The sequence below is a fragment of the Podarcis erhardii genome (genome assembly GCF_964252035.2).
Source record: "Podarcis erhardii genome assembly, chromosome: 10".
Taxonomy (NCBI): Eukaryota; Metazoa; Chordata; class Lepidosauria; order Squamata; family Lacertidae; genus Podarcis; species Podarcis erhardii.
In genome coordinates this window covers 31954377-31971189 of record NC_138500.1, presented here as the reverse complement: position 1 = coordinate 31971189, position 16813 = coordinate 31954377, and the positions used below count along the sequence as shown (strand labels likewise).

Sequence of the window (16813 nt, the reverse complement as noted above, 5' to 3'; positions counted from 1 at the left end):
GCTCAGAACCAGGGCTTTGTCACCCCAATCTGGCTTCTGTTTCTTGGTGAAAATAGCAGCAGTGGGGGGGAACCTCTGGCCCACAGTCCAAACCAGAGTTTCATATTTGGCCTGCAGTTTCCCCCAAAGTATGTCACATATGACATCAGGTGTGGGGTAGGTAGAGATGCAGCTGTCAATGCAGCTGTTGATACACAGCTATTGATACACAACAGTGCCACTGACTGTGTCCTGGCAGGGAAAGCAGACTTTGCCTCTACAAAGCTAAAGCTTCAAACACTTTAAAGCACTGTGCAAGGCTCTCTGCAATGATGCCATTCTGACATCCAGTGATTGACAGGAAGGTAGACACAAAGCTAGCATCTACTAGGGATCTGGGTTGCAAAGCCTAAAATGTTTCCTGCTCCTAAAATAGAATATGTTTGAATCCTTGGAACTTGCTTCAGAGAAAATTGGAATTTGCTACAAATGATGATTCATTACTATTACTGAAGCATTCCTTCCAAATACTTATTATATATACCATACAATGGAAAAGAACATGACTGGCTTTTGATCAACGTAATTACAGAAATGACAAAAAGACAAATCAATTTATAAATTAATACTTTCATACCAGAAAATTACAAAATAACTTACCCTGCTATTTGCTGATTCATACATGTCCCCTTCTACTTTCCGAGCATAGGAAACAAGATTTGCCATGCGCCTATCTTTTAGTGCTGCAGGGTCAGGAGTTGGAAATATGGCTTGTACTCTGCAAGAATATAGAGGGAAACCTTGAACAAACTATTTGTCTCCTGAACTTCTGGATCCACAAATCTAATGCCCACAGCTAGAGTTTATGCTATTCTTAATTTTTGTCAACTTCTGGTAAAAGCCAAGAACAATCATAGATGGGAATTCTGTAGCTGTACTGCACCAAGAGGTACAAATTGTCTAATTCAACTCACTGAAAGATTGCAACATCCAGATAACATAAGATGCCTTAATTAGGAATAGGTGTTCAGTACAAATATGAATTTAGCGGTTGTGATGCTAGCTCACAAGCAGAACAAATTCTGGAAAAAGAAATTGAATCCAGCAGAGTATAGCTTGGTACAACAGGAAGAAAGAGAAAGTCATGATAACCGTTTCTCAGGCAAAACACGCTTTTATAACCTTGTTATTTCAGGGAATGTGACTGATCCAATAGAATCACCCTACAGCCTCAGAGGAAATGATAGTCTTCTGAACCTTTCAATCTGTAACATGAAGTGTCTTACCACAAGGGGCAGCAGAGCATAGATCCAAAAGTTCTCAGTTCTAGTTCCAGGGGTTCCTAACAAAAGGCTACTTTCCACTCATACGCTCTTTGAATATGATGTCTGAATATGAACCGAAGTTTGCCACACTGAAACACCTATTGTCTCAATAAAACTGGGCCAGAAGACAGACAACAAAACCAATCTTCATCCAATCAGTGCAATATGTGAATTATGATTAAGAACTGTCCCTTACTCAACAGCGTGCGGTCCGATGAGCAACACTGCTACTTACAGCACTACTAAGCAAGCCCCTGAAGCATCCTAGCAAACACAACCTGGGCTTTTTCTTTTCAATTAAACTGTTTTTCCCCATCATGAAGAAGTGGCAATGGTCTAGATCAGGCATAGGCAAACTCAGCGCTCCAGATGTTTTGGGACTACAATTCCCATCATCCCTAATCACTGGTCCTGTTAGCTAGGGATGGTGGGAGTTGTAGTCCCAAAACATCTGGAGGGCCGTGTTTGCCTATGCCTGGTCTAGATTACATGGACTACTTATTACATTCCCCTTAATCCATGTGTAAGCATAAAGTAGATCTCTGGATGATTTGCTGAAGATCCACAATGGTTTGACTCCAAATAGTTTATCAGTAGCAAAATGGGTTACTCAAAAGAAAACTTGGGGGGCAGGGAGTGCGTTAGCAGGAATTGATTTTTCTGTGAAAGGGTTGTCAGCTATTTTTGGTACTAAAATTGTGATTAGCCTGATAATGTGTTCAGCCTCAAGAAATTCTGAATTTTAAGTATATCCACCCAATAGTTCCTCTAGCTCTTGCTGGCAGAACTTAAGGTTCTTGGGGGTTTTTTGGGGGAGGGTATTAAAGCCTGAAGTCTCCACCAGCTTATTGCACTCCAATTAGCTGATGCATAAGATCCTGAGTGGAACAGTGCTAAGGAAAATGCATTTAGCCTGGGGAGGTAAATTCAAATTCTCACTAACCTGGTGTGTATCACATTGAACCATAGTTTAAAACAAATTATAATTTAATGTGAAAGAGAAACATGCTGCTCGAAAGTTCTCATGGCACTCCTTCCACACACACTCATGTTACACTGTGGACAAAATAAGCCAGAGCGACCTGGCTTGTCAGCCAAACCCGAGCCTGTGGATCATTTTGACCAAACGGACTATGAACTGAAACCAAGGTTTGTTCCAGACAAGCTAGAGTCTGATATGCTTCATCTTTAGCACAGCAGAAGCAAGGGAGAAGCAACATGAAAGTTTTGAGCGGTGTGCATCAGCATATTAAAGCACTGTTTAACTATGGGTTAATGTGACATGCAAACTAGGCCACTGTCATTGTTGTAACTGAGATGGATAGAGGACAATACACCAAGTATGCTACCTTGGAGGAAAACAGCAATGTTAAATAAAAATCTTCCAAATAAATCTATCACAATGAGTCTGTCTCCTAGTCGAAACCAGTAATAATTTCTTCTTCCTTATTGAGTCAGTATAGAAAAATGTTCTGGGCATGTTCAAGATCATCTCTCTTTGGTTTATTGGAAGTCATTTCAATTACCCTATGGATGCCTTGGTGGGGGGGCGGGGAGTTTATGTGGCAAAGGTTCTAAGTACTGAAAAACGGCTCGTAACCTAGGATAATTTATTTGGGCAGAGTTACAATTGCTGTGTGTTTGTTCACCCATCACATCATGCACAGAATTGCCATTTAGCCCTGGAAATGACTTGTGTCTTCAGGAGCAGGGTGTGGAAACAATTACTGAGAAATTAAACTCTAGGGACAAAAAAAAGATAGCTTAAGACAACATGGATGACATGCTAGAACCTGATCACACCACTTGGCCACCACTGGCTGTTTCCTCTGAATTCCAACTACAACACCCTTTTAGGCATTTGGTTCAATGTAGAGATTCCAAATGAGCTAGGCAGCAAATTGGAAGTATTGCCATCTTTGGTCATAAGGCTGATTTTCTCCTTTCATTAATAACTCTGTCTGATCTTTAGACTCCTGCTCAGTCTCCCACAACTCCCATACAAGGGATACCAGTAACTGTAAAGTTAACGAGGTAACAAAGTGAATAGTTACATCCATCACCTATGGAAGGAATGTAGCAGATACATTTAGAAGGTTTAAGTACTTTTATTGCACTATTTCAATTATTTCATCTAGAAGTTTGAAGATTTGGTGATCAATACTTACAGTTTATGAACAAGGTGATTTCTGAGGTCCTGAGTAATATCTTCATGCCATGGTTTCCGAATTCCAATGCCAGAAGGATGTGTTGCTGTTGGCATGGCTCCCAAACTGGCAACATTGGCATTTTCATTCATCATGGTACTATTAAAAAAAAAAAAAGAGAGGCGATTATCAAAGACACAATAAACCTCGTTAAGTGAGACTTTCTTTATATGTAAACACATCACAAGTAATTGTATATGAAAGTGGCCTACTCATGCTCAGCCATAGGTGGATAAACATTTCTTTTCTCTCTCTCTCTCTCTCTCTCTCTCTGTGTGTGTGTGTGTGTGTGCGCGCGCGCGCACGCGCACACACACTTATGAACTTCTGAAACACTGTTTTATGTAAAGAGACAACTGTAAATAAATAATGGCTTAATACCTTGGGGCCAATGAATAGCAAGTCACTATTGGTGCTAAAATACATATGGATGATATTGCACTCTTCTTTCAGGCAAGGCTCTACATTAAGGTGAGTTCCAATATTCATTCACTTTCCACTTTATAGATGGAGAAATACAATTTTGAACATTAGCTGCCATTTCTTGCATCTGGAAAGTCCTGAGTACTTGTTATTAACCAACAATAATTTACAGTGGTCAGGAGCTGAAGCTTCAGTGTCCTCACTTGACCTGTGCCCCAAGCAATGAGCAGCAGTAACAACATTATGCACAATAACCAACTTTAATTTGTACAATATCTACCAATAACAACATGTACCTTTTTGGGGAACAGAATTCTTTAGCCCAGTATATGATATATATTCATATTATATATCATAGTTCAAAACATGTGCTATATAGCATGTGTATCACTAGCAGAATGTGCTATACTACTTCACTGACAACATTTAAATGCCAACACTTTCCAGTCAAAATAGAACCGGCGATCTAAGAGCGTGTAGCAGCACTACAGAATTCAGTAACGAGACGCATGTATATCTACTATGAAAGCAATGCAGCTACTGCAAGGTATTTTGCTTTACCTATAACCTTTACAAAAAAAGTTTTTCAGGTAAATGTGGAGCCCCTATGGCAGAACAGACAGAGCATCTCTATGCTAACTCAGATTTAGATCAGGCAGACAAAAAAGCCATCTCTATCATAAAGAGCTTTATTCAGAGGTCACAGATAAAATTTTAAAGTATACAATATTTTCCTTTTGTAAAAATCCCTCTTGTTCAAAGTTACTATTTTGTAGCTCTGTCACTTTTGTGAATTCTTTCCTCAATGTGTTATTCCAAAAGTTGCTTTCTATACAATTAAAAATAAACTTACTTTTGAGAATTCATAGCTGGATGCAACATTGATTCAGGTAGAAGACTCTGGGCTTGAACACCAACACCTCCATTCACTCCCATAGGATTAGCATCTAGACCAAAAGAAAGAAAGAAAAAATTAAAATATGCTCTACTGTAGATTAATTGCTTTGGGTGCTTAAGTTGTTTCCAGATATTCTAGGGTACACATGCTGCTATCATTGCTGCAAAACAGATTTTGGCCCTACTACAAAACGGCTTCTTTCCCTCCATATGAATGTGTAGGAGCAGCTCAAGGGGGGAGGGAGCACTTATGATGGCAGAGGCAGATTTTGCTTCCTTAACTGAATCTCAGATTGCAGCATGTTTAATTTGTTCATCAAATTAAAAATGAACTCAATGAGAATCACTGAGATAACCCCTCACTAAGACTACCCTGAGTTCAACTTTTTGGTTATACTAGAGAACAATGAAATCTTGAAAACTTGCTTTTGCCATGTACAAAGCCTCACCTCACTATCACCCATTCTCCCAATGGATGCAAAACTTCACAAATGCCTTTAGTAAAATACTTGAATAAGTTGTAGCTTAGGTGCTGGTGGTCATATTTTTGTTTTAATGCGGAATTACATATTTTATTGTTGCTGCTATGATTTGGAGTTGTTAGCTGCCTTCTGAAATAAGGTGGGATATACATTTTAAAAATGAAGTTAAGAACATACTTGTAGGATTCATGGGGCGAAGTCCCTGCGGTGACTGTCCTTGCTGCTGGCTCTTCACTTGAGCTTGTGTCTGCGTCTGCATCTGATTCCCTTGATACGTCAGTCCAAGGGCAGCATAAGCCCTCTCAATCGAACTGGGGTCAATCTGGTTAGCAGTATTTATGTTGGGGGTTGTCTGCTGACCAACCCCTACAGAGCCAGAATTTCCAAGTCCTACTGCAGCACCACCTAGTAATGCTAGAAAAAATGAAGACATGAAAACGATCAAAAACAGTGACTAGAATGAACATAAAACACACCAACCCTTTTATAAAGTCCTTAGTAACACACCAATAAGGTTTGGGGCATTAAACTGTGTCTGTTGCTGACCTGATAAGCATGGAGGCTGCTGCCTACCACAACTTGGGCAGCTATGGCTGCGTCCTACTGTATTTGCGGACACGACTGCCATCACAATATGATAGTGAGGCCAGAGTAGAGGGTCCATGTATATGGAGGGTCCCTGCTGTCAGGAGCACTGCTTGTCCTGTAGGAACTTGATCCTGCAGCTGTCTCTCACACCAGCCATTAATAGTATTAGGAGAAACATTATGAGAAATGGAGTGATACTGCAAATCTGTAATGCCCTAAAAAGAAATAAATTAGTGACTACTTACATTGTTGATTTCTTTTGTCCCCAGCATTCTTGAGAGGGAGACACACAGGACAGTCATGCCGTGTACAATTCTTCCAGTGCGATATGATTTGTCGTGAAGATGCACAGTGAGCCACTAAAAAGAGGGTTAAAAAGTAATTTTACACTTAAAACTTTAAATTTCTTTGAGCCAGCTATACATGTGCTACTGATGCACAGAATCTATGCACAATTACTTGGAGTACAGTGTGACTCATGCTTCTGAGTATATTGGACTGCATATATCTATATCTCCAGAATTGAAAACTTTCCCCTTAAGTCTTCTTTTGACTGATAGGTCAAGGGAAATCTTAGTTGATTGAAACTTATCTTACCCAAGTACAGATCAAGGCTTTTCTGCTCTTTGCAATAGGTCACCCAGTCTGGATCTCTTATTACTTATTGCACAGTGGAGGCCAAAGTTGATTGCTAAAACTTCAGTATCTGTATCTCTCATCCTGACCTTGTAACTTGTGAGCACAAATTACTGCAAAATTGTTTTTCAAACAGTATTAGCTTCCTACTGCCACAATGGTAACATTTCCGGAGGGGCTTGACTTGACTTTACAAGAACAGGACCAAAGATTTCTATGAGATGAAAAGCTTTATACTTACCCTGGCAAGATTTTCCAGCCTGGCAATGTGTCATGTGGTTGAGGACATTCTTCATGGTTCGACAATGAGGGAGGTTGCACTGCCGCACCTCACCATTTGCTTGTTCCCGCCGCTGACATTTGTGAGCATGTAGGAGGAGAACAAGTTGCTGCTGAATGAGCTTGCGCTTTTCTGGGTCTGCAGTTGGTGCTCCTGATCCCATGCCCTGGGGGGCAGTTGACACCATCCCAGCCTGCTGAACTGGAGGTGTCTGCTGTTGACCCTTCAAAGGTAAATAAAGAAGACAAATGGAAGTCTAACCCTGACAGTTCTCTAGAAGTCAGCAAAACACAAAGAAGTTATTCATGTCTTTTGAAAGTGTGCTTAAACCTGTAGAAGCAGCAGCTATATGAATTACTTTAAGATAACTTAATAAATCCTCTCTCAGAGAAAGCTCTTATTCCTTTGAAGAAAACCCATTCTCAAGCAAAGTTCCACAATGCAACTTAATGTTCATATAGTCCCTAAAGAAAGCAGCCATACAACACAGCCTACTAATATAATGAGTATGAGGAATGATTTCATGAATCAATATTTTCTAACCTCCAGCAGCCAACACATAAATATACCATCCCTAAATATGGAGCAATGCAAAGGACAGATCAAGCACAGGAGACATAGTTATTGTAGCCACTACCAATGCAACACAGCAAACTAATATTGCTGAGGTTGATAATTAGAAATATATGTCCTATTCTGCTTAGCAACCACCTTGCAACACCACTTCTGAGGCTGATCTTTGGAAGTGGCAATGCAAGCATTATTCCATATTGCTTTTCATTCAACTTCAGAGAGCTTGACTTGATTTGGTTTTAAGGATCTTCAGGCTTGCTTCATTAACTGGGAAGTAATAATTATTGTTTTTCTCTTTTAACAAGGGGTCAAGGTATGAGAGTTCAGCACAACTAACATTGTACCATCCATGGGAGAAATTCAGTTTTCATGTCAGCTTCACCCAAATACAGTAGTAAAGGGATTTCTTCACTTTCAGCCTGTTTTCAAGTATACTGGAGCTTCACAGCTTGAAACTAACTGGGCACCATAGGCAAAGGCTAACTCCAGTTTGAACAAAAGTTACACTAATAATTGAAATGAGCTTTCCTCTGCGTTACTGTTCCATATGAACCATGTTTCATCCTTCCCAAACTGACTACAACATAATACTACAATTGAATTACCCTTTAGCAATGCTGTAAATTCCAGATCTTTGACTCTTCACATGTATGGGTATTATGGCGATTCATAGTAAAACCCCACTGACATGAATGGAACTCCCCTATACAGGTGGTAGGATTGTGGCACTCACAGATAGCTTCACTCTCTTCAAATTAATTGGTGTACCCAATACCAATTGTATTTCAATCACAACTAATAAACTTACTCTTTATTAGAGTAATAAATAGTAATACAACATACCTAATCAGCGTGATCTATAGTCATACAGTGAAGCTTTTAAAGTGCTCTTTGCCAATGCTATATGGATTATGGTGTACAAGTTTACACTGGCCCAGTTTGTACATAACATTACTCCATAGTTTATTTTAAACTATGAGAAGTGTGCTCCTGCCCACTCTATAGTCCCTATGGCCTTTTAAACCATGAATGGGTGTGGGTTATTGTTTTTGCTTGTTACTATGTTATGTATTTTTGTATTTTTATATTCTAAACCATGCTGTGATCCTCGGATAAAGGGTAGTATATAAACTTAATAAATAATAGTAACAATAATTTGTTCCTTCCCGACTCCTGCATGTGCCTGCCCCTCTCTCATTGAGGTAACTGTTTGACCAGTTCTATGAAGAGCAGTGTTAAAAACAGAGATATTAAAGCTATTTGTCATATGGCCCCTTAAACCTAGGTTACAGACACACTAATGGAATGTTTAGGCACTTTTTAAAACTAAAAACAAACGACAAAACCCATGATTACAAAGCCAAAAATGAATTTTGTATACTGTCAGCTCCAGCTAAAATCTGACTCATGCCATAGCACGGCAGCAAAAAAACAACAATGCTGCTGTGCACCAGCCAGTGGCAGAGATGTCAGGTGCCATCCTGGTGCCCAGGCATCTTCACTTAGTTGCAAGTGTCTGATAGCCAGGTGCAAAATGAGCATGGTGCCTGGCTAATTTCGAATGCTGTAAGAGAGGGGGAAAATTTTACCCATTCAGGGGAGTGTAAGTAGAATTCACCTCACATTTGAATTTCTTAGGTTAGTCAATTCTCATTATGTGCCAGTGTCAGGAAGCCTCTGCAGAGGGAGGCTGATGTTTCTGCCCTCACTCTTAATTCATTGACATGGATGTTATAGCAGTAGAAGAATATACTGCCTATACTCATTAAAACATACTTTAAAATAAGCTCTAGTTTAATGTATTGTGTGAACTAGTTCACTATTGGAATCTATTAGATCTGAGAGCCAAACCAACTGTTGCTTATTGGCATGCTGATCTGATGAGCAGCGCAACATGCTGCCCACGTGATTCCCAATTGGTTTGGATATGGTTTAAAAGTTAATGTGAACAGTACATAATGGAAGCAAGCAAAGAGGAGCACTGTAAGATGTTTTGACTTCTCCTAATCTTCTTTGTTCCCAGTATTTTTTAGGCAAAAGTTCAGCACAGTTCTATTAAGATCTATACAATGTTATATCACTTTTAAAATGCCAATATTTAGGGATGTACAATTTGACCATAAGGTGCATAAGACATTCTTTTTAGTCAGCAATCAGAATTAGCTTGAAATAAGTGAAGAGCTACACACCTGTGCTGCTCAGAGTAGATGAAGATGATGAACGAAGATTTTAAAAAATCCACTTTTTACAGAGCAACACTTGGCTACAAAGATTACTGGCAACAGCTAGCCATTCAGAAACAGCAGTCTAAGAATGTTTGGGGGTTTGACTTACACTCTTAGCTTTCCACTTTTTAAGAGCATGGTTCCATGCATGCACTCAGGCCACACATACAATGCAACATGAGATAAGTAATACTGCATGCATACCTGCAATTCTATCCCCCACGAGGGTGGTAGAAAAATTAAGACAGGCGATACACAACCCAGGAATCAGCTCTACACAGCCTCTTCAGTGCTCCCCTCCCCAGCTCCAGCCTGCTTTTCAGTGTGGTGCCTTCATCGCCCACCGCCCAGCCCCCCCCGACTTCCCAGAGAATGGAGCACTGAAACCTAAAAAAGGCCAATATAGGCCACCAGAGAGAGAGGTGGTAGCTCTGCATGGCCTCTGCAGACCTCACAATCCAAGTAACACAGTTTGCCCATCTTCACCCCACCCCACAGCAAGGAGAAAGGGACACTGGAAGCTCCAAGGAAGTGTCACACTCTCCATGTTCTAACCAGCCTGGCTCCTCCAACATCTTACCCAGCTACATTCTGCCTCCTCCTCCACCTCTGTATTGTCCAGTAAGAAGAGTATGTTCCTTGATACCCCTGCCTCCAACCTCTCCACCATTCCCAAAAATTGCTGTTAAAAATAACAATAAGGCACACATCATCTGGAAGCGAATAGGGATGCTAAGAACCTTATGAGCATGTACAGGCACCTTCCCACTCACACGACCACTGACACATGAATCATTTTTGGTGCCAAAGGGGGGCAGAATAGGACAGAAAGGACTTGTGTGTGTCCCACTGACATGCACAGTTACTGGGAATGGAATCTCTATGTACACAGAGATTCTCTTGTACTGCTGTGTCACTAGCTCAGCACTGTGGAAGGCAGGATTAACAAGAATCAAGTTAAGTGTGTGCACATTACACTGTCTGCTCATTGGGAGCTCAGGTGTATCTGTGGTGCAATGCTCCACTGAATGTGTTGTCTCAATGGCTGCAAAGCATAGATTGGCAAATGAATGAACTGATGCAATCACTCCTCATCAAATACATCTTACATCCTGCTATGACAATGCACCTATGTGAACTCACATAAAGTTAGTTTTCAACAAAAAGTAATTTTATGTCATCCATTTCTTCCTATATCCCATTTCCCCTTGAACCTTCCACCCATATTATCAACAAGCACATGAACACAGTTTCAGAACACATCACAGACTGTTATTTCTATATGTCCTCCAATATATGGATGGAAATAGTATACTGTCTGTCCCCTAAAAGGCTAGAATTCAGATGATGAAAGGGTAGATATGAGAGTTATGCAAAAGACAAGGAGATATGGTTCAAGTAGAAATGCCATTCAAAAGAAATTAAAACTCAGTTAAGATGCTTTTTTCCTCTAGGTTGAATACCCTTATTTCTCATGATTTGGCACAATATGGAAGCCTTTAAGACAAAATACTGGTATATCTTGAACTAGCTCCACAATAATTTGAAATAGAAGTTACTACCTACCATATTAGGCATTACTGGACCAGGCACTGGCTTCTTGTCCATTGGAAACTGGGGTAAACTGTTAGGTAATACAGGCTTATTTTGCATCTGGGGACCAAGTCCACTGGCTCCAATTGGTTGTCCAGGATTCTGGCTGTATGGTGGTACATAAGGACCGGGGTTGTTCATCATTCCCATCTAGAAATTAAAGAATGACAATTAAGGAATATTTTCATTTTCTTCTGTTCATTTCATGGTATACACTATGGTTAACTACTGTTTGGTTCAAGGAATGGAATATCAACAAACTGTAAAGTATTAACAAATTCTGATCTACATATACCCTCTTAATACTATCCATCTCTTTCCAAACCCCAATTCAATATTGGTTGTACTGACAATTAATAAAATTTTGCTATCATTCAATACGTTCCATTTTCCCTTCATTTTAAATCAAGCATTTCATATATATATTCCTCCAGATATTGAATTATATTGACTGAGCACCTCAAAAGTTAATTTATCCTTGAATGCTTATGATCCAAAGGCACACCTTCAATTTTACAATCTGAATATTGAGCCTGATTCTGATCATAGGTCATGAAGAAATTGAAGATTTGAAAGAATGTCTCAATGGTTTGGCAGATTAAAGATTTTATATCAAAGCAGCACCCGAGCCATTAATTGTTTAACAAAGAATTATATATCACTTGATCTAAGAAAACCTCTAAGCAAATTACAAAAATATAAAATACAATTATTGATAGTTCCTAAATGTCAAATTTTTACAAGTGCAGAATGAGTATTATGAATCACCTGTAACAGTGTCAGTGCTCCAGACTGAAGCTGTCAAATGGGCATATATATATATACACACAAAATAAGCAGAACACGTGAGTATATATATGGAAAACACAGCTGAATCTGGCAGCTGCCTAAATTGATGTTTTCTACATTTATTGACTTTTTCACTATTAGCTGTTGAATAGTAATCCAACAGTTCTCCTGACATGTGTGGATACTACACCCTAGAATCACCTAACCTAACATGCTAGTGGAAGCCAGCAAATTGTCTCCCACTAGCACAATGGGGCTTCACCTGCTCCACCAAATCTACTCTGGCGAGTCAAGAGAATCCCTAGAACATTGCAGGGGGGTAAGGAGAAGGGACAGTTCAACCTGACAAGCAGAAATGCATGCACTGATAGAACAATCATTACAGCATGAAGCTGAATTCCTCCATATGGTGGTATTATTATTATTATTATTATTATTATTATTATTATTATTATTATTATTTACAATGTTGGACTGGTCTAAATCATGACAATCTTTAAACAGTTATCAAAAAAATGCATGAGTTTTTAGCTGAAATTGAAGCAACAAGGCTCTGCCCTTCTCCCCGGCTCCAAGCTGGTGGACCCCTGCCCATTATAAATAAAACACATAATCTCTGTGCCTCTTTCAGAAGTGTGGTCTACCAGAGCAGGTAATTTTCAATAATTGGTTCTTTATACAGGAAGATTTTCTATGTCTCAGATCTTATCTACTTGTCCAAGTAAGTTCATTTAATACTATTTTGCTAGTAGAGTTCCTAGATAGCAGGAAATCTCTACTAGAAATTATAAGAAAGCTCTGCTGGCCACAGTCCATTTTACACAGAGATTTTAGTTGCAGAGAAAACAAGTACATTGTTTTTAAAAGAGGAAATCTGTGGTTTAGACAAAGTAGCAGGTACGAACATAATTAAGAAACCAGCATCAGTTAAATAAACCTAGATGGCTACAGTGGAAGAGTCTATTCTATGCACTACTGTAACATACTAGAAATTCCCTTCCAAAACTTTCTGATATCATTATCTTTTACATTATCTAATACTCATCAACATACCCTGTTCTCCAGTAGAGACAGCTGATGCCACCCCCTAAAAGGTCACACTGCTAATAAGTTGAGGTGAATATAAAACAGACATAATTCTGTAGTATAGTAGTAGTAATTAGGGCTGGGAGATACCTGAAGGAGCATCTCCACCCCCTTCGTTCAGCCTGGACACTGAGATCCAGCGCCAAGGGCCTTCTGGCAGTTCCCTCACTGCGAGAAGCGAAGTTACGGGGAACCAGACAGTGGTGCCCGCCCTGTGGAACGCCCTCCCATCAGATGTCAAGGAAATAAGCAGCTGTCCTATTTTTAAAAGACATCTAAAGGCAGCCTTGTTTAGGGAAGATTTTAATATTTAATGCTGTATTGTTTTTAACACTCGATCGGGAGCTGCCCAGAGTGGCAGGGGAAACTCAGCCAGATGGGCAGGTAATAAATTTGTTGTTGTTGTCGTCATCATCATCATCATCCGCTTTTCAACATAGTGGTGTATTGCCAGCCAAACATCGCAGTTTGGCGATATACCACAATGTTGAAAAAACAAGATGCATTGGCCTCTGCCAGTGAGACACCAGCTGAAACTGCCCCAGCTTTCACAGTCCTGGTGCTCTCTCGTGTGAGCAGCAATAGCATTGGAGCTGCTTTGTGCCACTCAGCTGGGGGGAGGGAACGCCCGTGAGTGGGCAGAGCATCAGGGCTCTTTTAATGGCTCGCTATGGGGAGCAGTAATCACGCTATCCTCAGCTGAGCAGTTTCACAGCACCGCCAGCCTGCGGGAGTTAGCGCAGGGCTGGGGGCTCCTTTGACTGCTCGACTGATGCAAGGGCAGCTGCACACTCCTCAGTCGGGCAGTTTAAAGATGCACTTCACAGATACAGCTCTCTGTCATATGAGAACGAAGTGGGATGGCTGTTTCACTCAGCGAAATACCGCAGACAGTGAAGCAGACATCGCGGCCTGTTCCTCATACCGGTCTTGGGCGATATATCACCCAGGCCTAGTAGTAATGGGGAATCTGTGTTCCTTAGCCTCAAACATAGAGAAGCATGGAAAAATAACTGAACACACAAGCTTGGTTACATCAGTGGAGAATGGAGCCTCTCTACTATCCTTCTACTGGGGAACAGAAGACAATTGCAAGGTGTTCGGCTCTTGCTAAGTCATCCCATTTGCTCTGTCATCCTTGTGTCTTCAGTTTGTGTACCTCAAAACATGCCACATAGGCAACCCTGAAAATTGAGACTACATAGGTTTAGATCTACCTTGACAGCATAGATCATGAAGTTGTACATAAACTGGCAGGCACAATATGTTGTTCCTCTGGTAGTTGCTGTAGCCAACTTCAGAGTGACTGGTTAGAGTTTATTATTGCTTTTTAAAGAATGTTTAAAGTTTTCATTTGCTAGAGCATAGGAGGTGGGAAGGTGCACAGTATGCTGTGCACAGGAATCAAGTGGACTGCTGGCAAAGAGATGAAACATTTCAACGCACCACTGCCAGCCCACTGAATTTTCATACTGGATTCTAGAGGTCAAGCTCCCTGTACATCCTAGAAAGCAAGAGAGCTGGCGGCAGAGAAATGAAGCACTTCATTCCTCTGCCACCAGCCTGTAGTACAGTGGTGCCCTGCAAGACGAACGCCTCGCAAGACGGAAAACCCGCTAGACGAAAGGGTTGTCCGTTTTGGAGGTGCTTCGCAAAACGAATTTCCCTATGGGCTTGCTTCGCAAGACGAAAATGCCTTGCGAGTTCCTGCGGGGTTTTTCCCTCCCCCCCCCTTTTCCTAAGCCCTAAGCCGCTTATCAGCTGATCCTCTAAAAGCCGCTAAACCGCTAATAGCGCTAATCCGCTAAGCTGTCAATGGGCTTGCTTCGCAAGACGAAAAAACCGCTATACGAAGAGCCTCACGGAACGGATTAATTTCGTCTTGTGAGGCACCACTGTACCTCTATGCTACACAAGTAGGAAAAGGAAGAACAGGGAGGTGTGGAGTGACTCATGCCTCTGCCACTAGTCCATTTGCTTTGTTTGCTGGATTTGCAGAACGAGTCTTTATTTTCAAGACATAAAGTACAGTGGTACCTTGGTTTACAACCATAATCCATTCCGGAGGTCCGGTTGTGAACCAAAACAGTTTATAACCCAAGGTGCGCTTTCGCAAATGGGGCCTCCCCCCCCAAAAAATGTGTTGTAATAAAAAAATGGGTTAGAATCCCAAAAAAGGGGCACGCACTTCCGGGTTTGATGTGTTTGTAATCCAAAATGGTTGTAATCCAAAGCAGTTGCAAACCAAGGTACCACTGTATAGGAACACAAAAGGCTTGGTGCCTACTGTGTTTCTAGCCTGCAGAATTCTTCACTCTGCTTTTTACCCAGAGCAGGGGCTGGCAAATATTCTATCCATCTTCCATCAGCCCCTCTTTTGAGTACTATTTTTGGCTGGCTGTTAACTTTGTGGCCAATTTATATCATTATTGTCATTAATTTTTAAGTAGCCTTCTGCACAATCATCTCAAAGTTATGCACAAGATAATAAAAATGAAAAGTGAAAAGACGGTTAAAAACACAAAACACAGCAGACACATTTAAAACAAAACTCAAATAATATAAAGTAGATCCAGCAAAGACCCATTTATCCAGTTGAGAAAGCTTGTGCACAATTGTTATAATCCTATTATTTTTTAATATTTGATTGGTCAGGGAATAACCTCTAGCATTCTCTTCCATTCATGATTTCATGTGAAAACTCACTATGGACTATCAGCAGTCCCTAGATTCACAAGTAAAACTCAAGAGATAAATGCTATGACCACCAAGGTCCCTTGCAACTCTTACGATTTCAAAATATCAACAGATTTTAAGTTTAATGTTTGTAAAGTGTACCCATTTAGATTCATAACTAAACTATCTTCATGAGCCATTCTTCCAAGCCTCTAACTAACTAAATTATCAATGTCATTGCACCAGCATAGCCGACTACCATTAAGTGTAATATGGCTGAGATGTGAAGAGAAGATCTGTTCAATGCACTGGCTCTCTTACAGGGTACTATAAGCAGGCCGATTGTTAAATCCCAGTTAAGGCCATATTATGTTGCGAACCACTCTGTGATCTTTGGTTGAAGAAAACTATATCAATTTAATAAACAACAACAACAATTAAAATAAACTTGTGATATTTATTCTTCAGTCATTGCTCAGGGAACTGACAATATTCACATTCACCAATTAAACATAACAATGAGTAGTAGAAGCTCCTATATTTGGGAGGGGGTGGTTCTCCACACACGTTCTTGGCAGCAAACTGATCCTCTAAATACTCAAATTTGGAAAATTCTCTATAGATGCTAACAGAGCAGATGGCACTGGAAACTTCTGTTTCAAGAATGCAATTTACTCCACCTCCCCTGTTAAATTCAGTCTGCAGCATGTGCATTTTAAAAGCCCAAACTGACCACACTCCCACTATAAACCAGTGTTAGAAACTCAGAACTTTGTGAACTTAAGGAGGAATAGCCACTTTATCCAGGGACATTTCACACATACATATAGGCCTATTCTTACCTCTTTTTCTTAATGGTGACACAGACCATTCATAATGTAAGTGGGGTAGGTGAAGAGAAGCTACAACAATTAACTATAACATTGTTCACTGCTCCTGCTCAGGCTGCACAGATAAAGCATGTTGGTTCCTGAAATTCATTCTGATTTTGTAGATAAAATAAAAACTTATAGAATTCTACAGGATGTCTTATTAGTGTGTGAAAACAATCAAA

General features: G+C 40.3%; 1 protein-coding gene across 1 annotated transcript in view; it reads right to left on the bottom strand.

The window, feature by feature from the left end:
• Nucleotides 1–16813, bottom strand: part of EP300 (EP300 lysine acetyltransferase) — a 75192-nt gene that overhangs the window by 32848 nt on the left and 25531 nt on the right. The window contains exons 3-9 of the mRNA XM_081877560.1: nucleotides 11182–11358; nucleotides 6779–7040; nucleotides 6147–6260; nucleotides 5491–5727; nucleotides 4788–4881; nucleotides 3473–3610; nucleotides 640–757 (exon numbers count right to left, since the gene is read on the bottom strand). Coding sequence (XP_081733686.1) covers nucleotides 640–757; nucleotides 3473–3610; nucleotides 4788–4881; nucleotides 5491–5727; nucleotides 6147–6260; nucleotides 6779–7040; nucleotides 11182–11358 — 1140 coding nt within the window. The remainder of the gene's footprint in view (nucleotides 1–639; nucleotides 758–3472; nucleotides 3611–4787; nucleotides 4882–5490; nucleotides 5728–6146; nucleotides 6261–6778; nucleotides 7041–11181; nucleotides 11359–16813) is intronic.